The sequence below is a fragment of the Coregonus lavaretus genome, assembly GCF_964263955.1.
Source record: "Coregonus lavaretus genome assembly, contig: HAP1_SCAFFOLD_276, whole genome shotgun sequence".
In the NCBI taxonomy this organism is placed as follows: Eukaryota; Metazoa; Chordata; class Actinopteri; order Salmoniformes; family Salmonidae; genus Coregonus; species Coregonus lavaretus.
In genome coordinates, this window is record NW_028157844.1 from 317,166 (window position 1) to 342,473 (window position 25,308).

Here is a 25,308-nt window from a genome sequence, read left to right on the forward strand (position 1 = left end):
AATATGAGGGGACTTAGCTGTAAATACAAATAGCAGATACATTCCATTACATCTGCGCCATCGTAGGTTTGGGCAACGAGTTTCCCCATGAAGTTAAACTCAGACATCTCAGAATTCACAAAGTCAAACACAGACTGGGCATCTCGCCGACTTGAGACAAAGTAGCCCAAGAAACGTTCCTCAATAAAGCCCTGATCATCCACATACCTGACGATAACTGACAACTGCAAGCAGACTGGTGGCACCATAGGTTCCAGAGTGGTGGGGCAATTTTTTCCCCCCTGGGGCCTGGAGTTTTTCCTTATCTGTTAACTGAACCAGGACAACTCTGGACCCTATAAGGTATGACAGTGATTAACCAGTTGTAAAAATATTTTAAATGGGCTACGATGGGACCAGTTTTCCTAATCAGGTCACATGGTTTTAAAAAACTCCTGGGGGAAAAACTCCTGGCCCTGGGGGGGATGAAAACCCTGTCAAACTGCAGCAACCTTATACTTGTTCATATTAATTATATTTAGACTAGATTAAGAGGGGGATTTCCTCTGCCCAGACACAGAGACAACAACTGATAGACATTAGAACTCACAGGGCTGTTCTCTCTCTCTCTCTCTCCACTCTTTTCCTCAGAACTCTAGTCTTTTCCTCAGAAGTCTGTCCTTGTCTCCAGATGTGGTAGCCCAAGGTTATTCTGTATTCTGTTTTACACCTCAAACCCCTAGGATTCCTCCTGCAGACACGGTCTAGAACCTAGACCTCAACCATCTTACCCTGTTTGCAAGACCAGATTATTTATTCAAAGCAAACAATTTACACAGGGTCTGTAAAGAAGTGTACGTTTACTGTTGCTAGTCATACAACTGGCCTCAACTCTGTAAGGTCAGAAACTCCAGTTCCCTTGTGTGTTAATGACTGACTATAGAGTGAAGTTGCACCCAGAGAACAGAAGGGAATATTGTACATGGTCAATGTGTAAGGATGCTTCAGATAATTAGGCCTACTCATCTCTACCATTAGGTGTGTAAAAATAGCAGTGTAGTTACAAAAAATGTCCAACAGGGTATTTCAAAACCCCTCATATCAGTCATGGCTCAGACTGAACACTCTTTAAGATTATATACATAAGGCTTTTGTATTAATGAGTGTATGGTTTAAACAAGTAGGACAATGGAAGCATCTCATACTACAAATGCATAATTACATTATTATAGTTACTATATAGCACACGGCCACATTGTCCCCTAGGGGAGATATGCACACTATACTAACACACCTGACAGCTACTTTGTTTAAACTTTACAATGTATGCAAAATAAAAGAAGCAGATTTTTGTCTCTGTCTGGGCACTGGGAGAACCATAAAACAATTTGTCCGGATTACTATGTGGCTTGCACTCTATGCGATTTCCAGGACGAAAATGCACACTAAAACAGACCTGATCCCGCAGAAAAGCCTAGACATTAGCATCTTTCTTTTTTCAACCGGGGACTTTGTGGCAAATGTTTTCTCAAACTTTGTCCCCCTGCATTGAAACGCGTCCACAAAAATGGATGCTGGACCAGACATTGTAATTACACCCCACACTATCCAAGACAAACCCTTAAAGCGGCAATCAGCGGTTGAAACATAACCAAACAGTTTAAACAAAACAAAGCGTTCTCCCCGTCTCGATAAAAAGCTGAGTGTTGGGGCTTGAGAAATATATAACCAGTCTCAAGTTCATAGACAGAGCAAATTGAAGGATTGACCATCCATGATATCAAAATTATAGTTTTAATTATAGTTCGCAGTGCTAGCTGTGCCACTAGAGATCCTGGTTCGAATCCAGGCTCTGTCGTAGCCGGCCGCGACCGGGAGACCCATGGGGCAGCGCACAATTGGCCCAGCGTGGTCCAGGGTAGGGGAGGGAATGGCCGGCAGGGATGTAGCTCAGTTGGTAGAGCATGGCGTTTGCAACGCGAGGGTTGTGGGTTCGATTCCCACGGGGGGCCAGTATTAAAAAATGATGTATGCACTCACTAACTGTAAGTCGCTCTGGATAAGAGCGTCTGCTAAATGACTAAAAATGTAAAAAATGTAATGATGTTTTGAGGCTATACAGTGTTTGTTCACTTTATAAACATTGGAGAATAACAAGCTTATATTTTGGGTTCTGATGAGGTATGACAGTTGAACTAAACTCATGAGGCATTTATAAGTTATATTCTTCAAGAATCAATGACAACATATAAATCATTTACATCAAAACATGGATGTAGCAACTACAGATTGCCCCTTTAACACCAAGAATAACAACAGACCAGCAAGAGATTGACAACAAGGTCAGTCTGCTACAGCAGAGGGCAATGGTATTTCTCATTTTAACACACAACCAGGCCTCTGGTGTAGGCTCCGAGATATATAAATATATACATCAAGACATATTGGATTATCTACCATATTTACCTTTCTATATGGATTTACTCTCTGTCCACAGTCTGGAAAACGAAATATGATATCAGCCGATATCAGCAGACGCAAGCTTGTATCTCTATATATCGACCAACCATAGTCTATAATAGGCCCCCACCAAAACAAATCTATCCAATCCATATGCATATCATACACATCATTGTGCATTTAACATATGGGCAACCCAGGTAGGCTATTTATACCTGTAACAGTTGGGTCGTTAAGTTCGTTTAAACCGCGTGGCTGTGGATCTGGCTGGAATTGAATGGCCCCAGCCTTTATATAGTGAACGGCTGTGGCTTCGGTGGGACACTGGTAGACCTGTAATTAATCTCTGTCACATAATGAGTCTCAGTGCTGTTCCCAGTCACTCGATTAGTAGTGTGTGGTAAACCCGGGCTGTAGTTTGGGGTTTGTGGGAGTTGGAGGCGAGCAGCCGAGGAGCTGAGCCTCTCAGCAACTCAGACCCAGAGTTTTCGCTACCCGCCACTGGCTGGGGCCTGATTTAAATCCAATCACAATTTATAGACAATGTCTTATTTAGAGGGATATTGCTTCTATTCTGACCCGTTTGGCTTTTTGAGGTATTGCTGCTGGGATTATTTATACTACACTGATGAATGGTGGGGATGGAATCGAATTCAGGGGAATTTCAGGATTGATTCCATTTAGACCGAAATAGGGGGAAATTATCGGTTGGAATTCAGAATAATTGGCGTGAATGAATATAACTTTTACAGGACTTAATTTAGCATGCACATACAGGTAACTGCCAGAATAAAGGAAACACTTGCATAAATGAGGGATACAAAGTATATTGAAAGCAGTTGCTTCCACACCATAGACATTAAAACCAGTTCCACACAGGTGTGGTTCCTGGTCCCCATCATGCTTAGGGTCATGTATAAAAAAGCTGGGCAGGCCCAGTTGACCTTTATTTTGTTTGTGACAAGATCTGAGATCTTTGACTTTGAAAGTGGGGTGATCTCAACCCAGTTGAATGAAGATGTTTTATGATGGTGTTTCCTTTTAGTTTGTAAATTACATGTACATTACAACAATAACAATGCCAGAAGTAGCCTATGTTTCTAATCATATTTCTCAACACAAAGCCTATATTTAATTTTCAAACCAGCATTTGTCTTTATTTCTCTGATTTTAGACACAATATTCTTGGTGTGATGATTATGTAAGGTCCATTCTAGAACATATTTAATATTTTCTGTGCAATCAAGGGGGTTACATAGAAGAAGAATTCAATTTATAGAAACCCTCTTACACACCCCTACTTGTTTCATTTGATTGGTTCCGCTATATGGGTTGCATGTACAGTGAGGGAAAAAAGTATTTGATCCCCTGCTGATTTTGCACGTTTGCCCACTGACAAAGAAATGATCAGTCTATAATATTAATGGTAGGTTTATTTGAACAGTGAGAGACAGAATAACAAAAAAGAAATCCAGAAAAACGCATGTAAAAAATGTTATAAATTGATTTGCATTTTAATGAGGGAAATAAGTATTTGACCCCCTCTCAATCAGAAAGATTTCTGGCTCCCAGGTGTCTCTTATACAGGTAACGAGCTGAGATTAGGAGCACACTCTTAAAGGGAGTGCTCCTAATCACAGTTTGTTACCTGTATAAAAGACACCTGTCCACAGAAGCAATCAATCAATCAGATTACAAACTCTCCACCATGGACAAGACCAAAGAGCTCTCCAAGGATGTCAGAGACACGATTGTAGACCTACACAAGGCTGGAATGGGCTACAAGACCATCGCCAAGCAGCTTGGTGAGAAGGTGACAACAGTTGGTGCGATTATTCGCAAATGGAAGAAACACAAAATAACTGTCAATCTCCCTCGGCCTGGGGCTTCATGCAAGATCTCACCTCGTGGAGTTGCAATGATCATGAGAACGGTGAGGAATCAGCCCAGAACTACACGGGAGGATCTTGTCAATGATCTCAAGGCAGCTGGGACCATAGTCACCAAGAAAACAATTGGTAACACACTATGCCATGAAGGACTGAAATCCTGCAGCGCCCGCAAGGTCCCCCTGCTCAAGAAAGCACATATACATGCCCGTCTGAAGTGTGCCAATGAACATCTGAATGATTCAGAGGAGAACTGGGTGAAAGTGTTGTGGTCAGATGAGACCAAAATAGAGCTCTTTGGCATCAACTCAACTCGCCGTGTTTGGAGGAGGAGGAATGCTGCCTATGACCACAAGAACACCATCCCCACCGTCAAACATGGAGGTGGAAAAATTATGCTTTGGGGGTGTTTTTCTGCTAAGGGGACAGGACAACTTCACCGCATCAAAGGGACGATGGATGGGGCCATGTACCGTCAAATCTTGGGTGAGAACCTCCTTCCCTCAGCCCGGGCATTGAAAATAGGTCGTGGATGGGTATTCCAGCATGACAATGACCCAAAACACACGGCCAAGGCAACAAAGGAGTGGCTCAAGAAGAGGCACATTAAGGTCCTGGAGTGGCCTAGCCAGTATCCAGACCTTAATCCCATAGAAAATATGTGGAAGGAGCTGAAGGTTCGAGTTGCCAAACGTCAGCCTCGAAACCTTAATGACTTGGAGAAGATCTGCAAAGAGGAGTGGGACAAAATCCCTCCTGAGATGTGTGCAAACCTGGTGGCCAACTACAAGAAACGTCTGACCTCTGTGATTGCCAACAAGCGTTTTGCCGCCAAGTACTAAGTCATGTTTTGCAGAGGGGTCAAATACTTATTTCCCTCATTAAAATGCAAATCAATTTATAACATTTTTTACATGCGTTTTTTCTGGATTTTTTTGTTGTTTTTCTGTCTCTCACTGTTCAAATAAACCTACCATTAAAATTATAGACTGATCATTTCTTTGTCAGTGGGCAAACGTACAAAATCAGCAGGGGATCAAATACTTGTACATGTATGTATGCCACATCGAGTGTGTATGTTTGTGTGGGTGTGTTTTAGCCGGTTCCTGTGCCTGCCGGGTGTGTGGGTTGTTGTGTGATGAGTGTCCAGGAATGTGGAAGTGGGACAAGTTGACATTCGATTCCCTAACCAATCACATAGTCTGACCATTGTATGTATCTGATTGGGAGGGGGATGACTTCAGTATATATTGACCATGGAGGGAATGGAGGGATATACAGAGAAGAACGCATTGAAAGAAGCAGAGAAAGAACCAAAGTTATACTATTACCACTCACTGGTAGTTCAAGAAGGCAGCAAGACAACCACCCAAAAACAACATGAAGTCTCTGACTCTCCTGACCATTTGTGCTGTCCTGTCGGTCTCTCTGTCCATGAACGGTAAATTGGGAAAGCATATTGTGTTGTTTCATAACTTCTGATTGTGACGATGTATTCTGAAAGAGATTAACTAACGAGAGAACTAACGTAACACGTTTTATAGTAAGACATTATAAAAGCTCATACATGCTTATAACAAGCCTTAAAGCATTAGCCAATGTAATTTTCTCCGTTCAACAGACTTGGATCCTGATGTGGTTGTCGATCCTGCTCCTGACCCTCCCGCTGAACCAGCACCAGCCGCAGACTCCTCCGCATCTTCATCAGCTTCTTCCTCTTCCTCCTCGGCTTCCGACTCATCAGCCTCTGACTCCTCTGCCTCAGACTCCTCGGACTCTTCCTCATCCTCTTCCTCGTCTTCCTCTTCAGAGTCAGCTAGTGCTGAAGGTCTGCCATCTCTCGAACTCCTCTAAATGGTGTCATTGCTCAGCAGTGTGCTGATGTAAAGTTAACAGACGCATTGATCCTAGCAGAAAGTGTATGCTGTGTATGCAGATCTGCATAGAAAGGGAAGAGTGTAGCCTTCTTTGTGTTTGTATTTGTAATGGTATCAGGAAATGTGTAGGAGTATGTGTACATGTTTGTGTTGACACAAAAAATGGGAAGTGAAACTGTTCATTAATATAGGCTACCGTTGCTGCTCTATAATAGGAAGTAAAACCACATTTGTACTGTATAAGGGTTGACGTGTGTGTGTGTGTGTGTGTGTGTGTGTGTGTGTGTGTGTGTGTGTGTGTGTGTGTGTGTGTGTGTGTGTGTGTGTGTAGGTGTAGGTGTTCCAGCTACAGCAGAGGACCCAGCTGCAGCTACAGAGCCAGAGGTGATCATGAAGAGAGACCTGGCCTCAGTGCTGCTGAGGAGAAAGAGGGCGGCTGGACCTGCAGCTGCTGCCTTCACCCTCACCCAGGTGGAGAGGTAGGCTCCAATACCCTTTTAGAACTAGAAATTCTAGAACACACACCCTTCACAGAACTACTCCACCATTACTCGATAGAAGATGTACAAGTTAATAGACGATTCGACATTCAGACAACATTCCCTATAGCAAATAGACAAATGCCCTACCAGTACTGTAGTACACTACTTCAATACTACAGCACTTTTACTAAAGCTTTTTGCTACCATCACTCAACACTACACTACACACACTCTACTATGGCTATCTGCCAGCAAACAGCTGTCACAACCATATGTCAAATGTGACCTACTATAATTATGGGGGTTCCTTTTCCTGAAAGCCTCATTTAGTCGTTTAACAGTCAAGGGTGTTACCTCACGTATGATTTGGTGTTAGAATGTGTGGCGTTGCAATGATGCTTGGGAAAAAGTGTGGAATGTTAATTGCATCGTCACCGCCAAGAGACCAAATAATCTGTTTACATTTTACCCTACACATTTACATTTAGGCCACACTCTTAATGTACTTCATACAAGCCAAATGACTGGAGCAAAATATGCAGAATATTTGTCCTATTTTGTAAAAAAACACACACAAAAAACACATGAAACAAGAAGTCAATTAACCCCAACTTTCTCTCTCTCTCTCTCTCTCTCTCTCTCTCTCTCTCTCTCTCTCTCTCTCTCTCTCTCTCTCTCTCTCTCTCTCTCTCTCTCTCTCTCTCTCTCTCTCTCTCTCTCTCTCTCTCTCTCTCTCTCTCTCTCTCTCTCTCTCTCTCTCTCTCTCTCTCTCTCTCTCTCTCTCTCTCTCTCTCTCTCTCTCTCTCTCTCTCTCTCTCTCTCTCTCTCTCTCTCTCTCTCTCTCTCTCTCTCGTCCAGTCTGAGTGAGGTGTGTGAGCTCAACCTGGCCTGTGAGCACATGGCGGAGACAGCAGGCATCGTTGCAGCATACACCGCATACTATGGACCACCTCCCTTCTAAACAGACTCTTTACTATACAAACTGGAGAGAGAGAAAATACTCTCTTCCATTTCACCATCATGAAGCTACATTCTTGAGAAGGGATCAACTACTCCCTACAGTGTCCTTATAAGGGCATAGAAAACAAAAACTAACTGGTTTCGTCCACGTTTTAGGGAGCAGACCGAGTTATGGGACTTTACGAGACCAGCCACAAGTGAAATTGGTAGCTACAGTACTCGTAGTGCCGGCTGTAACTATATGTTTTGGGTAATGTAAGAAAAGGCATGTCTGACCCAAGCTTTTGTAATATTGAGGAGAAACTAGAGGCACATAGGAACTGAGTCCTGTGGTTATAAATTGCTCAACATCAATATCACAACGAATGGTGCTAAAACCGCAAATGTATTGTATCATAAATGCATCAATCTTTATCCGTTTTGTAGTGTCAGGTAGGCTAAAGCGCACATTATCATTTATCTGCAATATATTATAACCATAAAGTTAATTTTATTTGAAAATATTAAATTGTGTCCGGTTCATAGTGTAATTATTGCTGAATGTCAATACTGTCATAGATTTGTATTGATTGATTTAGTGATGATGACAATCGTATAAGGAGGGGTTTAGAAAGAGTGACACCACAGTTTGTATGCAACTCAAACCTTGTTGACTGACACTTTGACTACTGTCTTGCACATAAGTGTTGAATAAAGTGGAGAACATTGTAATATTTTGTGTTTGGGTGTTTTCTTTATAGCAAATTGAGTACAGTATTGGGACCTAGTCCATGTAGGCTTCTATACCAGTCTGTCTCACTTGTCCTCTTGGGTATTTGTTTGAATAAGTATTTGTTTTATACCTAAAGACTAGATATTAACACATGAGGGCATATCTCACTGACTGGCATCCACCACAGGAGGTTGGTGGCACCTTAATTGGGCAGGACGGGCTCGTGGTAATGGCTGGAGAAGAATGAGTGGAATGGTATCAAATACATCTAACACGTGGTTTCCATGTGTTTGATGCCATTCCATTTGCTCCGTTCCAGCCATTATTATGAGCCATCCTCCCCTCAGCAGCCTCCACTGCTGAGTGTCCACATGGGAAACACTATTCATGGCACTTCGATACCGAAGTGACTTTTTCGTAGAGGGCTAGGAAAACTTACGCAGCAGGTTAGGATAATTTATGTAGCAGGTTAGAAGACTGAGGTTAAAGGTTGGGAAAAGTGTAAGGGTTAGCAAAAATGCTCTCTTAACCTGCTACGAAAATCCATTTGTCTCGAAGTGCCGTGAAAAGAGTGTGTCCCCTGTCCTGCCCACACATCCACCTTATAATACAGTATGTCATCCTTCTTATAATCATAGCCTGGCCTGGTGGTTTTCACGTGACCGCGCCGCCACAGATCAACCTACAACCTGTGTGAAGCTAGCCCCAATACTGGAATTTGCGGTTCGCCTTCAAAATAAATGTCCCCCATTGAAAGTGATTCAAACGGATACAAATAGTGGATTCATGACATATTTGGACTAGACAATACTAAACAAGGTCGGAATGTTGTTATATAAATACAATTTAAAAAATAATAATTAGTTAATTTGACACCAAAAAGTTAAATTATTTTGAAACCGCACTGTGGCTGTATTAGACTTGCATTGGTGGCACAATTATATGCGCTCTACAGCCTTACCTATGGATCTTGGGACCATGAAATGCGGTATCAGCCTACTCAGTGACACTCACAGAACACAACTGTGTAGAGTTTACACAAATATTAGCATCTTAGCTCTTATTGCAGGACTTTGACTGTGGGAAATGGAAATGTAAAATGTAAAAATGTAAAATGGAAATCACCTTTCCAGTCAGTCTATTGTGTGTTGAACATTCATATTGCACTGTAGAGCCTAACCTATGGATTGTGCACCATGAAATGGGGTATCAGCCAACTCACTGACACTCACAGAACACAACTGTGTAGAATTTACACAAATATTAGTGTCTTAGCTCTTGCACAGTCCAATATGAATGTTCAATACGCACAATGAGCTGATTTCCCACAGTAAAAGTTCCCTAATAAGAGCAAAGTAGTTTTCTGTGGGTGTCACTGAATAGGCTGATACTCCATTTCATGGGAGCACAATCTCTAGTTTAGGCTGTACAGTACATATTAGTATGCCCCCAAGGCAATTATGTGGTCTAATACAGCCACAGTGGGATTTCAACAAATATATGTTTATTGACACAAATGATGAATTATTGCACTTCATTTAAAATTATGTAATAACATTATAACCTTGTTTAGCATTATCTAGTCCAAATATGGCTTGATTCCACTGTTTGTATCCGTTTGCAATGGGGGAACCTTTATTTTGAAGGCAAAATCAACTATTGTGGCTAATCTTTGTTGTGTCTAGCGCCACACAGGTCTACTTACTAACGGGGAAATAACAGGGTATTGGTAGTGAAAAAAGTACCGTTTTGGAATTACGACTTTGTGGAAAATATGGAGTTTCTTATAGGAAGCCCCTTCTCTTCTCCTGTTGGACAACGAATTGGTAAGTCGGGAGAAATATTGCAGAAAGCTGTTCAAAGCAGAGCCATCAAGCTAATTATGCGTCGCTCGAGCCGCAACGTTGAATGACATCACAACTAAACTTTAGAAAGTTGCAAACTGTATCTAGCTAGCTATTTATTTCTGTTCAAACGTTTAATAAAAAATTTCAAAGTTACAGGGGCTATTTTGTTATAGAGGTTCAGACAGAAAAGGAGGAATTGCAGCTACTTTTATTTGCTAAGTACTATATACGTATAAATGTTAATGTCGATATCTGCCTTGAAAGATGTGTTCTCAAACCAATCAAATACTAGAGGCAGTCTAAATGACCCTTATCGTCCATTTGATTCGTAACCTGTGGTGACATGACAGCAATATTGACGAATCACTGATGTCAATGGGTGGGTTTAGGGACATAGAAGTTGTTGCTTACTTCCTTATTCAAAACTGGACCAAAGCAGCCCTTTGGCTCACAAACCGTTTTAAACTAGACCCCATTTCAAGACTGAATTTATAATCAGCCTAACCTATGAACATTTCACAATTCATTTAAATCCTGGTTTCTTAAATGACATTGCATTATTGCAGTCAAAGTTGGTCAACTTCCACATCATTACGTCATTGATATCTGGAACAAACTGTCTATATCAAATGCAGATAATGTTTTTATGTCACAGGTCTTTTGATGGAGATGAGCTATGGACAGTTATGTCTACTGTCCAGTCTAGTGAAAGTGTTGACATCCTTGCTGATCTTTTGTTCCTGATAACACACACACCCAAACCCTCTTACTTCATCCACTTCTCCCTCTCTCTCTCACATGTCATATGTTTAGACTACCTTGGAGGGAATGCGAACAGAACCAGCTGACAGTCACATGAAATAGGGGGAGTGACAGAGAGAGAGAGAGAGAGAGGGTGGGTGAGAGGGTGGGTGAGAGAGAGAGAGAGAGAGAGAGAGAGAGAGAGAGAGAGAGAGAGAGGGGGGGGGTGGGTGAGAGGGAAATGAGGGAGATTAGCAGAGAATTATAAGGACCAACAAAAGAGGCCACAGAGTGGAGTGCTTAGAGGATGAAATGGGAACAAACATTCCTCAATAAATGCCAAGGGGTTGACTTTGATCACATTTAGCTGAGCTTAGATAATTTGCTAGATTGTAAATACTTTAAACTTAATCATTATTCAATTAAAATCAACCAACAATTGTTTATAACAATTATGTGTAGGCCAATGCCTGCTGAATAGGTTTGACAGTAGGCCTACGTTTACGGTCGCTCATAGGCTAGGTGGTATCCTATGTGTTATCTTGATATCTAGCTGCATTGATATGTATTGATAAGTATCGATAATGCTGGGGTATAAAATGTGACTTTATAGTCTGCCTATCTGCATAATCATCCATGTTGTTTGTCTATCTGCATACAGTAGACATGATTAATCATCCATGTTCTTTGTCGTCTCAGACAGTCATAATAAGAGTATAATATCATATTGTTTGTCGTCTCAGACAGTCATAATAAGGGGATAATATCTCCTGTTGATGTTGACAGAACGAGCCACCAGCGCCGTGCTGCATTCAGAGGACTGGGCCCTTAACATGGAGATATGTGACATCATCAACGAGACAGACGAAGGGTAACTATGGATGCAGTCACTTAGGCCATTTGTTTTCTATTGTGTTTTTATTGATGACTGTTTTGTACAGCATCTTTTTCGATGTCAAACAGTTACCACCACTGATAATATGATAACAATAAATACAGTCTTTCTGTGAATTGATGCTGGAAGTGTGTATGTGTGGTTTTCCTCCCTAGACCCAAAGATGCAGTCAAAGCCATAAAGAAGAGGATTGTGGGTAATAAGAGCTTCAGGGAGATCATGTTGGCTCTGACAGTGAGTATTAGTTCAGTTCTTTCTATTCCATATTCTAAAGATTGGCATTCTCTTGATGGGGAATGTTGAATCATCTGGGTCTCTCACTGGGGATTCCCGAGACGGGAATTGAGTGACTTCAGGGAGTGACTGAACCGCACCTGCTATTTCAACCTCTAAATGCCCGGCTATGAAAAACCAAGTGACATTTTCTCCTGATGTACTGACCTGTTGCAACCTCTACAACCACTGTGATTATTATTTCACTCTGCTGGTCATCTATGAAAGTTTGAACGTCTTGGAGAAAAATCTGACCTTAATGGCCATGTACTGTTATAATCTCCACCCGGCACAGCCAGAAGGGGACTGGCCACCCCTCAGAGCCTGGTTCCTCTCTAGGTTTCTGCCTTTTCTAGGGAGTCTTCTACATCTGCATTGCTTGCTCTTTGGGGTTTTAGGCTGGGTTTTCTGTATAGCTCTTTGTGACATCTGCTGATGTAAAAAGGGCTTTATAAATATTGATTGATAAATGGGGCTGTATACAGTACAGTACAGTTTGTTCCTTGCAATGTGTGTATTCTCAGTCGTTCCTCCTGTATCTATCTTTAGGTTCTGGAGGCGTGCGTGAAGAACTGTGGCCATCGGTTCCACGTTCTAGTGGCGTCCCAGGACTTTGTGGAGGGGGTTCTGGTACGAGCCATCCTGCCCAAGAACAACCCTCCCACCACCCTGCACGACCGGGTGCTGAGCCTCATACAGGTGGGTTGCATCTCATAGGTTGAGTCTGAAATGGCACGTATATAGTGCACTACGTTTGGGCTCTGGCCAATAGGGGGCCATTTCAGACGATCCATTTGGATTGTATACAGGTACTGTACAACTCCGCTGTTTATTGACTGTTGATTTGGCTTGGACATTATCCCACTATTGCAAGACTGTAGAGGCCCTTGTTATAAGTTATGATAGGGTTAATGCAGTGATTTAATGTCATTTAATGTCATATCAATTAGAGATAATGGAGAAATTGGTTGGAATGACAACGTTCATTACAAACTCAGAACTTTATGAATGAACAGAGAAAACATGCCTTTGTCTATCATAAAGTATCTTCTTATCCTCCTCCCCTCTCAAACTCTATCCCACTCGCACTCTCTATCTTTCTCTATCTCTCTCTATCTGTTTCTCTCTGTCTCTATCTCTCTCTATCTGTCTCTCTCTGTCTCTCTCTCTCAGGCGTGGGCCGATGCGTTCCGTAGCTCTCCCTCCCTAGGAGGTGTGGTCTGTGTGTATGAGGATCTGAGGAGGCGGGGCCTGGAGTTCCCTATGACCGACCTGGACGCCCTCTCCCCTATCCACACTCCCCTCAGGGTAAGGCTCATAGAGATCCTCTAATTTACTGTTGATTCCTTATGTAATTCTATGGTGAGGCACGTCACCTGCTGAACTTTGACCTTTAGACTCTTCATGTCTGTTATCTCTGGATAGATCACTATTTATCTTACACAAAAACACACACACACACACCCTTCCCACAAAACATACCCTTTACTATGTTGAGGTTCCGATGGCTCAGTTGGTTGGAGCATGATGTTTGCATTCCTGCATGAGCCATGTCTGTTGTTTTGGATCAAATCATGTGCTAACTGACTCTATTACATTGCTGTCTTTCTGTTGTTTCCTAGAGCATTCCAGAGAACGACTCCTCTGTTACAGTGCCAGCTCCACCTCCTCAGAGTCAGACTCCCCGTGGCCCTGCTGCCTCGGTCCCTACCCAGGCTGCACTGACTGCCTTGCCCCCACAGCTCAGCGATGGACCCATCTCCATCTCTCCTCAACAGGTACTGAATAGATTGTAAATGCATTACCCTGTTGATATTGTGGGAATACTCATGTACACACAGTGTGAGTAAATACTAGCTACAGTTAAACGAGGCCCTAAGTGTTGGTTCTGTTTAGGACCACTTATGATTTATCTCTTCAAATTGTTGGGAAAAGCCCATGTTTAAACCAGCGCCTAGGGGAAATGTCTGTATGTACCACCGTGGTTAAAGTGGTAAGGCCTGCCCATCCATGACGACGACTCCTCAATAGCCTCTATGATTATTTTCCTCCTCTCCTCATGTCTTTCCCCAAGCCTCATTTAAGAAAGAGTTGACTAAGAGCCTAAGGATGCTTCTGTTGATGAACTTTCAGGCCCAGAAGCTGAGAGTTGACCTGGCTCTGGTCAGGGGGAACCTGACTGTGATGACTGAGATGTTGAACCAGCTGACGCCTGGACAGAGCCAGCAGGAGGACTCAGAGCTACTGCAGGTCTGTCTGCACGTCTTTCTTCCTCTCATGCATCTCTACTCCCTCTCTTTCTCTCTCTCCCTTTCTTCTTGTGGTCTCTTTCCCTGGTTATTGCCTTCATGTATTAAAATGCACTTCTGTCATATATTCAAATTCAGTGTTATCAGGCAGTGATTCCTGGATGTTCTCTCTCTCCCCCCCGCCCTCCTTCTGTCGCTCTCTCTCGCTTTCTCTCTCTCTTCCACTCCCTCTAACCCCCGTCCCTCCCAACCCCCTCTGTTTGTGTGAGCAGCAGTTGTACCAGGTGTGTAGGGAGATGCAGAGCCGTGTGGTGGAGCTGATCCCCAGGCTGGTGGGCGAGGGCCTCATAGAGGAGCTGCTGGTCGTCAACGATGACTTAAACAATGCCTTCATCCGCTACGACAGGTAAGGCGGACACACACACGCACACGCACACACCAGACCTGGGTTCAAATACATGTGTATTTGTTATTTAAATACTTATGTTCTGTGTATTTGAGTATTTTCAAATAATGTGGCTCGAATCAACTACTTCTATTGAAAATATTTTCAAATAATTTCCTATAAATAGCCTACTATTTGGAAGTATTTTCATTTACTTATTTCGAATACTATTTTCAAATACCTGTGCATGGGATTGTATTTGAATCAGAGGACTGTATATGAGTATTTTCAAATACATACCAATACTTTCCAAGTGTATTTCCAAATCCTGTACATTCTAATATTGAACTACTTATCTTTTCAAATAAAAAATATCTAATTACTTACTTCCAAATATCTTTGAAAATAATTGAAATACCGTAAATAGTATTTGAACCTAGGTCTGACACACACACACACACACACACACGACTCGGCTACTTGCATTCACAAACTGATTTGCCCTCAAAGACATTGAAAATGAGGCACATGTATTACACAGTACAGATTGTCCATGTTCTGAAGTCTGTGCTTTCAAGATTATACATCGTCTTTTTATTTTTCTCCCATGTTGTTTAGGTTTGACAGACTCAATAAGGCCCAGAGAACAACTACAGAGCAGGTACAGCCATCTGTCACTTTTGTTTTTGTATTTGTGTTTTTACATCTAGTTCAGTAGGGCACAATGTTCAGATATAAATATATTCTGTTGACAAGACATGCCTCTCTGACATGTAAGCAGTCATTTCAGCTCTCTTTATGGCAACTCTAATTGCAACGTTCAATACGCTGCACCATCCTGAACACGACTCAATGTATCCTCTCCCTCTGCCTTATAGCAGACTCCTGCCAGGGCCAACCTCATTGACCTCAGCCCTATGCCCCAGTCCCTCAGCCAACCAGCAACCACCTCTGCGGCCGCCAGCCAACCCGCATTCAGCGCTCCCTCCAATCAGAGGCAGGCAGCCAACCACAGTGAGTAGCATCTGTTTTGCATTAAAACTCAAGGCCTGTTGGACTCCATTTCTTAATCTCTCTTTAACATTACCAAAGTATGAAAAAACTTTGACAAAAATAATCTACACAAAAAAACTGAGCCCATATTCAGAAAGTCTCAGAGTAGGAGTGCTGATCTAGGATCAGGTCCTCCCTGTCCATATAATGGTATTCATTATGATCTAAAAGGCTGAACTGACCCTAGATCAGCACTCCTACTCTGAGGCTGTGGTCATTGAATAAAAGAAGGTGATCATTCTGGTTGGTTTCCCTCTCATACCCTGTCTCTGTGTGTCAGGTGCACCAGAGGAGGATGAGTTTGACATGTTTGCCCAGACCAGGGGCAGCTCTCTGGCCGATCAGAGGAAGAGGTGAGACACCTTCACTGTAGTGCTGTAGGGTGTTATATCAGTATACAAATATCAAAACAAACCGAAGAAATGTACACCAAAGATGACTGTTATACATATTATGGTATGTAGTTCCACAGGAGGTTGGTAGGCACCTTAATTGGGGAGAACAGGCTCGTGGTAATGACTGGAGCGGAATTAGTGGAATGGTAACAAATACATCAAACACATGGTTTCCATTTGCTCCGTTCCAGCCATTATTATGAGCCGTCCTCCCCTCAGCAGCCTCCACTGATGTAGTGTTATGTACTGTGTGTGTGTGTGTGTGTGTGTGTGTGTGTCCAGTATGCGGTACGAGGACCCAGGAGCAGTGGAAGGACTGGCTGGAGCCCTGGACACCAGGTTGCAGGTTACTGGAGCGGTAATGTTTCTCATTCATTAGCTACAGTCAACATAACATATCCTACGGAAAGCACAGGGAAGGATATATATTTTGGTCTAAAAATACTGACTTAAAGGCCTTCAATTTACTGTTGATTTACATTCTGAATCATCCTGTTATTGCCAGCAATAAGGGTGTAACTTTCAGGAAGGGACCGTTTCGATGCAGACAACAGCAATGAGCCAATGTCCAACACACAGTCACAGTTAAATAACAGTTAAGTAACTACTCTATTAGCGATGATGCAGAAATGGGTTTGAATGAAAACATGCATTCACACGCTGAGGTCCTGAGGACTAGACACCACTAGAAACATCTGCCTTGTGCCGTTCTACTAAGACTCATTAACATCTCTTTGTTTCTTTTCTACCCTTCTTCTTCGTTCTATTTCTCTCCCTCCCTCAGATTCCTTCATCTAAGCCTAACCCTAAGAACTCCACCCTGGAAGACATTGACAGATGGCTGTCTGCGGACACAGAAACGGTAAGATGGTGACTTTTTAATGTGGTGTGTTTTCTTGTCCTTTCAACAAACATTAATGGGTTGTCATGAGTTGCTACATGTACTTGTTTCGTGTTACAGCAACCAGAGGCTGGGGACAGGGAAGGGCTGACCAGTGAGGGTAAGTCTTCAACTTGTTTTTCTTTCTTCCCTTTTTAACCATCATCATTGCCAAGATCCTATTTCTGCCTGTGCCAGTAGAAATCAGTGTTGCAATACCCACACCATTAACTCTCTCTCCCTCCCTCTCTCTTAGAGTTTGACAAGTTTCTGGAGGAAAGGGCGAAGGTGGCCGACCACATTCCCTCAACACGCAGCCTGCCCCCCGTCTCGTCCAGGCCCCCGCCACAATCCGCCCGGCAACAGGAGAGCTCCCATGACCAGCTTTTCTCACTCTGAGAGAGCGGCGCCCACACAGCAGAGGTGGACTCACAGGTCGACACACAATCCTAGCCTACACTGGTCAGCACATAGGATGAACACGCACAGTGCCTTGCTACCTTTTTAATCAGACAGTGTTTCTACTTTGAAATGAAGATGTTTTTCAGTCTTCACTTTGTGCTGTTGCTGTAGTTAGTCTATGACATGATGACAATCAGTTATGCTGTGGTGGCACTTTACTTTACCTTATCACTGTGGATATATCACCAGAGTATGCACGTTTGGTTGCTCACACACACACACACACACAGTGTGCAATGTCACCACCTTGTGGTGGTATCACATCATTCAATCCCTTTTTGCCTATACAGTAAGGGTACAAAACATTAAGAACACCTTCCTAATATTGACTCTGCCCGCCCGCCCTCAGAATAGCCTCAATTCGTCTGGGCATGGAATCTACAAGGTGTCGAAAGCGTTCCACAGGGATGCTGGCCCATGTTGACTCCAATGCTTCCCACAGTTGTGTCAAATTGGCTGGATGTCCTTTGGGTGGTGGACCATTGATACACACAGGAAACTGTTGAGCGTGAAAAACCCAACAGTGTTGAAGTTCTTGACACACTCAAACCGATTCGTCTGGCACCTACTACCATACCCCGTTCAAAGGCACTTAAATATTTTATCTAGCCCATTCACTCTCTGAATGGCACACATACACAATCCATAGCTCAATTGTCTCAAGGCTTAAAAATCCTTCTTTAACCTGTCTCCTCCCCTTCATCTACAAGGATTGAAGTGGATTTAACAAGTGACATCAATAAGGGATCATAGCTTTCACCTGTATTCACCTGGTCAGTCTATGTTATGGAAAGAGCAGGTTCATAATGTTTTGTACACTCAGTGTATATTTAAAAGTCAGTGCTGTGTAGAATTCCTGAATACTGAGCCCAGTTGAATCAATGCAGAACGCAATATCAACCTTTTTCATGTAAATTCACAGTTAATTCTAATTCTGAAGTTTGATAGTGCAGTATATGAACTATGTGAACTGTATATGTGAAGCTTAATATTATGAATGAAAATAAACTAAGTTGATATTTGAAAACAATAGTACAGTGTTATTATTATTTATTATAGTGAAACCTATCAGTCTTGATACAGTATGTGGTGCTACTTTGTGGCTTTGACCATGAAGATCCCAGTAACCCTAAATGAAAGGTGCTCTTGTCCTGAATAACATATTTTGTCTGGGCAGCCAGTTTGTTTCAGTCTCTCAGACTCAGGGTGCTCCACACGCTGCAGATACTAGTTATGTTTGTGTAGTATCAGGAACTTGTGTGATTATGACCTCACGACACTCCCCTGGCCACTGGGTCTCCCACCTGTTCCTAGTAGCCTACAGTAGCTACATACATGGGATGGTATGAGGAATTATCAACTGTTTCCACTTCTGTAAGGTCATTGTGACACAATGAAGGTCAACAACTCACACCCTTCCTTCACGCTTCTCACCACTGCAAACCATCCCCACTCTAGCGTTGTCTCTTTCCTTTCCTGCCTATGGTGTTTCAACACTAAATCTTTGACTGAGTGATCATACCAGAGAGAGACAGTGGGTACAGTATTGCCTGTTCCAGCCATAGCTGATAAAATCCCTGTTGTTCAGGTGATAAGATAGATTCCTGCCAGCTCCTACTTCATTGACATCAGTTCTATTTGTGTATTATTGTGTCCGTGTTCAAGGATGTCTGCACTGATACACTGACTGTATGGGCATATGGACACTCCAAAACAACCATGTATTATGAGAGGAAGACAGAGAAACCACATATTAGACTTGCCAGAGCTAGGGGAGAGGAGACAGGGAAGTGGGACAGTCCTCTGTACCTATTGATTCAATGCCCTAGGCCTATTACAACTGTGAGAGTATTGGACTTCTGTGATTGACTTCACTTTAGACATCCATTATTTGGAAAATGAACGGATTGGTGAATTGGTTAAGGAGCGTTTCCCTGTGCTGGACATATCTGCTTGTCTTTCTCACCAGCGCAACTTCAGTGATTCCCAACCAGGAGCAGGTGCGCAGGGAAACTCCTACAGGCCAAAAATACACTGATTTCGATGATGTATCCTTTCTACGGACCAGATCAAGTAGTTTCGTATCTTCTTCGCAGCTGATTCGTCCATATTCACTCTCGATGAATGAGGAGAACTACCATTACACACCGAAACCCAAACACCTGCGGCACAACCGGCTCCTGCGCATTTTGGGCTCGTCTTTCGATCCGTTCTGGATGTCCATAGAACGCCCAGCCGAAGCAAGGGTTTGGACGTCGGAGGGGGAAAGCGTCGACACGGATGCGTCTGGTGGTCAAACTGCGTCTCGTGGTGACCCGCCCGCTCCGCCCGCCATACCAAACTACACCACCAACGAGGGGTTCAACTTCCGCGCGTCTCCAGAGCTGACAGAGGGCGCAGCGCGCTACCAACGAAAACTAGAAAAGGAAGCAGAGGATTTGGATTTGAGTGAGCTTCCCGCAGACGTTGCCAGCACTCTGCGTGACTGGCTGGTCCGCTCCGCCACCTGTGGAATGCGCTACCAGTGGGTAAAATTAGCTCCGGTGTTCTGGCCCCGCTGGTTGCGCCACACCGACTGCGAAAAATCTGGTGGCTCGCGGAGTTGCTCTTTCCCCAGCGGGATGGCATGCCGGCAGGCCCAAACCACACAGATAAAGATTCTGGCCTGGCACTGCTGGAGCAGCGAAGAGGGAGGCGGGGATGGGTTAAGAGGGATGGCCGGGATCGACAGGGGGACTGTGGTGGTGGGGACAGGTGTTGCAGGCAGAAAGTGTTTGTGGAGGCAGGTGCCTTATCCTGTGGTTACAGCGTGTAAATGTTCATGCAAATAGTTTATTTGATCACTGTTAATCACGAACATTTAGCCTATTTGGGTTTGGCCTATATTCAAGATAGAATTGATTTGAAAATCTGATTGTCAATGTAGGCTTACAACAATTTATTTTGCAAATGATTATCAATTATTGTTTGTCCAGCCCTGAAATTAGGCTACCTGTATACAATTAATTCACTTGGTTTTTGTGATCAACTTGTTTTCATTAGTATAAAACGAGGCTATTGGACGAAAATTGAATAAACTTTGTTTCCAACCAATGTGTTTAAATGTTTTTTTTTTAGGTAGACCTTTTCTTTCTTTCTTGATAAGATTTCACATTTTGCAGCGTTTTTCTATTTCTGTCACACAGGACAGCCTACTGTGACGGATAGGCATGAAGAACGTTCTGTTTTCGAAATATTCTAGAATACAACGCAGTCCTTTTATTTTATTTATTGTCAACGAGCGTCATCTAGTGGTAACATCATAATACAAACGTGTCAATGTATTTTATCCCCGACATTTTCCATACGCACAACAAGCTTATTTCTCAAACATTTTGTGCACACATTTGTTTACATCCCTGTTAGTGAGCATTTCTAATTTTCCGAGCTCTGTTTGTTCACAAGAACCAGAACCCTTCTCGATGGAGGGCAATGATGGAGGTGGAAAAGAGGGAGAAGGAGAATAAAAAGTTCTGCGGACTGTTTGGCTTTAAGAAAAAAACAGCGATGGAGAAACAGACGGAGGATTGTGAAAAGTATTGTCTCAGGCGCGGAATTGTCTGTTATAGTCGGATACAGTAGATGCTTCATGTGTCTTTGTTTTAGTGTTACATTTTGTTTTCATGTTATGATTGTTAATATGAACACATTTGCTGACAATATGTTAAAACATTTGATAGAATATAAAATCTGATTTAAAAATATTACTTTCCAGATAATGCTTTGTCATAATTATCTAATGAGTCAAAGGGATCGACCTCTATAGGTCAAGAATAGGCCTACATACAAACTCAATGGGCCATTCGTTGAGGCATTCTACTTTACATTCTACCTTAGATATATGTCTATATTTGGCTCTGCTTCATAAACATGAAGCTCAAGGTTAAAGCTCTTAGGTGTTGTCTATTGACCCGGAACCATATCTCAACAGTAGAGGAGGTGTGTGCTATCCAGTTTGCTCTGTATATCACTCAGGAAATAAGTCAATCTGTAACTGCATCTAAAATAGGAAGAGATAGCAGTGTTGCCATGCAAGGATTTCTCTTTTCTGGGTCCTCTACATCTGTTATTTCATTCTAATATGTCAACATGATTAGTTTGTATCAAAAAGTCACAATTATTGACAATACTTTCGTTTTTGATCAACTGTTTCAAAATAAATCTATTATTAACAGTTTAAAAAACAATATCTGATTATTTTAAAAATAATACGTTGGCCTTTATATTTTTATTTATATTCTGCACGTGGTACAGTGGAGACTAGTGTTTTTAGAGCATTAAACAAACTCAGTTGGTGTTGCACATTGCACTGGCCACACCTACAGTAGCACAAAGCAAAGAGAAACCAAACAGGATGAACATATTTGCCTGCGTCACTCCTCACAATTACATGCGACTTACTGTTAATGCCAGCTCAAGAACTGAACCACTAGCGTTACAAGGTAAGTGAAGTACATGATTTTTACGTTCAGATATGTTGTTGAATGTTGATGTAATGGTTATCAATATTGTTCAGTGACTATATTTGATTATTGAAGTCCTTATTGTTTAACTTTATTTGTTCTTCTGCTTAAACAAAGTAGTTTTATGGCTTCCCTATCATGGAATAATCATCACATCAAGTGTTTGTCTGTGCTTGAACACTTCTTTACTGAAGTGTGTGCATGAGTGGATTTGATTACAGTATACCTGCAGTTTGTCCCTTTTTGGGGCATAGATGGAAAACATGACTTTAATTTAGCTTTAACATGTTGTTTTTTTGTCTTTACATTTTATTTTACACAATTATTGTGTTGCATGTGACTTCAGACAACGTTTTTTGCTATTATGTACAACCAATAGCAGGCGACTCCATGCAACTAGACTAAAGTCTATCGTGTAATTGGAGAGTGCATACACTATGCTCATAAACCACCTCTTAACTTTTCAGGAAATGTTAACGTGCACGTCTGCCCGCTTCTGCGCATGCCGTACTGTTAGCTATTGGAAACTGAGAATTATCAAAAATAATAGAAATGTAAGTTAAACATAATTATTTTACAAGGCACAGTCGATTTAACATGCATGTGTAATCACTATCAAATGTAATCTCTAACACCAGGGATTCCTGTGTTACTGGTTCCTTCACTTCCTTGTTACATACATAGTGTTTATGAAAGAAGAAATCATATCACTGTCTTTATTCATTCTGTAACTCATTCTAAGCTAGTCTATAACATGGATGATGATGATGACAGAGGCATAGTAATATTCTATAAATTGTGTATTATTGTGAATGGTGTGGGACACTTTTTGTGTATAAGCCATGGTGACCTAATTTAACCTGCACCATAATTTAACCTGCATTAATATTTGTTTCAATGCAAGACAGCTAAAGAACAGCACGTGAGAGGAAACCTCTGAGAGCCGACATTAAAACAAAGTTATTCACCTGTGCAATGGCGAGTGAACGCTCCTCAAATGTTTATGGTAAGGAAATTCCAGTTCAGAATTCCAGAATGTTTAGCCTACATTTGGACATGTTATTACATTTTCATAATTAATTCCTTTACACAGCCTATGTTTGAGACACATTGTGTTAGTTAGACTGTGTGCTAAGTTTGTGACTGATTATTTCCCTCTGATGCAGGGGGTCCTCCTCCCCAGTCAGATCTTAGACTCGTGCTGCTTGGGAGAGTGGGAGCTGGGAAGAGTACAGTTGCCAAAACCATCCTGGGCAGAGATAACTTCCGGAGTGAAGGAGGCATGTGTGTCAAGAAGCAGGGTGAGGTGGCTGGAAGGACCGTCACTGTGGTAGACACACCTGGCTGGGACACTGTGAAGCGCACATCCACACATATCAAAAAAGAAATTAAGAATAGTGTAACCCTATGTCCTCCAGGACCCCATGCTCTTCTTCTGGTGGTGCCAATGGGCGAGCTGCTCTCCTCCACTGATAGAAAGGCAATTCAGTATCACGTGGAGCTACTGTCAGTTAGGGCATGGAAGTTTACCATGGTCTTGTTTGTCAGTGAGGCTGAGGAGAAATGCACATCCATTGAACAGAATCAGCTGATTGACAGAGCAAAAAGCCTTCTAGTGAAATGTGGAGACAGACACCATCTCCTTGAGTGTGGGAATTCTCCTTCCCAGATTCCTGAGCTCCTGAAAAAGATAGATGCTATGGTAGCAGAAAACTGTGAAGAATTCTTAATCCCCCAAGTATACTATGAACTGATGGAGACTACAATGCCAAGAGAAGTGACCGAGCTGAGAAGGATGTATGAAGACAGAGAGGACAGACTGAAACAGAAATTCAAAAGAGAGTTAAAGGAAAAAGAAGAAGAGCTGAAGAAGTATAAAGAAGAGAAGCCTAAAGAAGGGTTGATGAAGAGGACGAGTAGCAGTCAACTACTTCCCCCCAGTAGTAAGTATGATAATGCCACTATTAGAAATCTAAAATGCAAATACATAGACCTGTATATGTACAGATGTAGGAACTTAATTTGATCACTCTTTTGTTGCTGAGAATATACCTGCAAAGCAAGAAATGTTCACTTGTAGTGTATTTGAGTTTTAAAAAGGCTTCTTTGTAATTTCCACTTTGAAATGTTAGACTTGATTTGCCCTAATGAAAAATGTATCAAACCCTACATAATTGTCCATTAAAAATAATCCACATAATAATTCACATTTCCTGTTGCTGCAGAATTATTTTCCTGCTGTAGCAAACTGGCTCAAATTAAGATCCTACATCTGTAACGGTGGTCTGATTCATGAACTGTGTGTGTGTGTGTATGTTTGTTTGTTCTTTGAAGTGAGCACAGAGAAGCAGGACAGGTCGGTGATGGCTGACAATCGGAACGTGGACCTACAGGCTGTCAAGCAAGGATACAGAGAAGAGACCTTGTCTGTAGTGGGCCACTACGTCAAACCACTAATAATGATTATGACTGCTGTAGTGGGAGCACTCATGGGAGCGGTTGCAGGTGCACAACATGGAACACTTGGCGCATGTATTGGGATACCTATAGGCATTATTGTGGCTGTTCTTGTGAGTTATGCTGTCCGTGGAGCCGCTACAGCAGCAAGGGATATTCCCATCACAGTCAAATGTGAGGAAAATGAAAGCCATAGGAGAGAAGAGGGAGCAGACTTCTTCATCAATTCTCCAAAATCAAAAGGATTTGATAAGGATCAGTGACACTCTTTTGGATGTCAACACTGTTCTATTGCTATGTAGTGTATGGGCTGTGTTGTATGGACTGCCACTCTCATGGTTCACCTGACTTGACTGGCTGACCCCAGTGAAGAGACAGGACAGACTACCCAGCAAACCGGGAACATACCCAGAACATAAGAAAGGGTTTTTATACAAAATTAGGATGATAAGGAGAATATGGACCTGAGTGGAATCAGCCGTTTTTTGTAACTGTTTAAACCTGAAGTTCCTGTTGTCTATATTTGTATTCTGCACATCATACAGTGGAGACTGGTTGAAAAACTCAGTTGGTTTTGCACAGTGCACAAATGCTTGTGCATTTTATAACATTGAAGATAAAATGCTATTCTATTATAAAGGTTCATTGTATAATAAAGATATGATCTTTAAATTATCTTCTGCTTGAGATCTGTGTACTGGACTGTAATACAGTGGCCAATAAGCTCCTCCTGAATATGGCGTCTTCTGCTCTGATTTTGCGTCACTGGGGGGGGGGGGGGGGCGTACCCATTTTACGCAGAATTCAGTA

At 42.3% G+C, this 25,308-nt stretch overlaps 4 protein-coding genes across 7 annotated transcripts; all 4 read left to right on the top strand.

Moving 5' to 3' along the window:
- Positions 1 to 5,708: 5,708 nt before the first annotated feature.
- Positions 5,709 to 7,648, top strand: bglapl (bone gamma-carboxyglutamate (gla) protein, like; the record flags this gene model as incomplete). Its single annotated transcript, XM_084198917.1, has 4 exons — positions 5,709 to 5,769; positions 5,950 to 6,156; positions 6,552 to 6,684; positions 7,546 to 7,648. 4 exons carry the CDS (start codon positions 5,709 to 5,711, stop codon positions 7,646 to 7,648), a joined length of 504 nt encoding a protein of 167 aa, XP_084055043.1.
- A 2,473-nt stretch (positions 7,649 to 10,121) lies between these two features.
- Positions 10,122 to 18,562, top strand: LOC311124822 (target of Myb1 membrane trafficking protein). The gene is made up of 15 exons (XM_084198919.1): positions 10,122 to 10,185; positions 11,734 to 11,818; positions 11,998 to 12,076; positions 12,665 to 12,814; positions 13,289 to 13,423; positions 13,738 to 13,893; positions 14,249 to 14,365; positions 14,637 to 14,770; positions 15,368 to 15,410; positions 15,628 to 15,763; positions 16,083 to 16,155; positions 16,480 to 16,555; positions 16,982 to 17,059; positions 17,159 to 17,198; positions 17,334 to 18,562. Exons 1-15 carry the CDS (start codon positions 10,134 to 10,136, stop codon positions 17,474 to 17,476), a joined length of 1,497 nt encoding a protein of 498 aa, XP_084055045.1. The 5' UTR covers positions 10,122 to 10,133; the 3' UTR covers positions 17,477 to 18,562.
- Positions 18,563 to 19,437: 875 nt separating this feature from the next.
- LOC311124824 (uncharacterized protein) lies at positions 19,438 to 22,558 on the top strand (the record flags this gene model as incomplete). The annotated part of the gene is made up of 2 exons (XM_084198921.1): positions 19,438 to 20,293; positions 22,509 to 22,558. 2 exons carry the CDS (start codon positions 19,438 to 19,440, stop codon positions 22,556 to 22,558), a joined length of 906 nt encoding a protein of 301 aa, XP_084055047.1.
- Positions 21,859 to 25,273, top strand: LOC311124835 (GTPase IMAP family member 4-like). 4 transcript variants are annotated; one of them, XM_084198934.1, is made up of 5 exons: positions 21,859 to 22,020; positions 22,509 to 22,595; positions 22,946 to 23,047; positions 23,208 to 23,984; positions 24,376 to 25,273. In XM_084198934.1, exons 3-5 carry the CDS (start codon positions 23,017 to 23,019, stop codon positions 24,759 to 24,761), a joined length of 1,194 nt encoding a protein of 397 aa, XP_084055060.1. In that variant the 5' UTR covers positions 21,859 to 22,020; positions 22,509 to 22,595; positions 22,946 to 23,016; the 3' UTR covers positions 24,762 to 25,273. The 4 variants fall into 4 exon arrangements, with proteins under 4 accessions (XP_084055060.1, XP_084055062.1, XP_084055063.1 ...); XM_084198936.1 differs by having other exon boundaries at positions 21,939 to 22,020; positions 22,950 to 23,047; XM_084198937.1 differs by lacking the exon at positions 22,509 to 22,595 and having other exon boundaries at positions 21,959 to 22,020.
- The last annotated feature ends 35 nt before the right edge of the window (positions 25,274 to 25,308 follow it).

Coding starts and splice junctions, on each gene's coding strand:
- LOC311124822 (XM_084198919.1), top strand. CDS start 10,134: ATGGAGTTTCTTATAGGAAGCCCCTTCTCTTCTCCTGTTGGACAACGA. Junction 12,815..13,288: donor GGGTGCTGAGCCTCATACAG/GTGGGTTGCATC, acceptor TCTCTCTCTCAG/GCGTGGGCCGATGCGTTCCG. Junction 15,764..16,082: donor GAGGCAGGCAGCCAACCACA/GTGAGTAGCATC, acceptor TCTGTGTGTCAG/GTGCACCAGAGGAGGATGAG.
- LOC311124835 (XM_084198934.1), top strand. CDS start 23,017: ATGGCGAGTGAACGCTCCTCAAATGTTTATG. Junction 23,048..23,207: donor ACGCTCCTCAAATGTTTATG/GTAAGGAAATTC, acceptor CCTCTGATGCAG/GGGGTCCTCCTCCCCAGTCA. Junction 23,985..24,375: donor TCAACTACTTCCCCCCAGTA/GTAAGTATGATA, acceptor TGTTCTTTGAAG/TGAGCACAGAGAAGCAGGAC.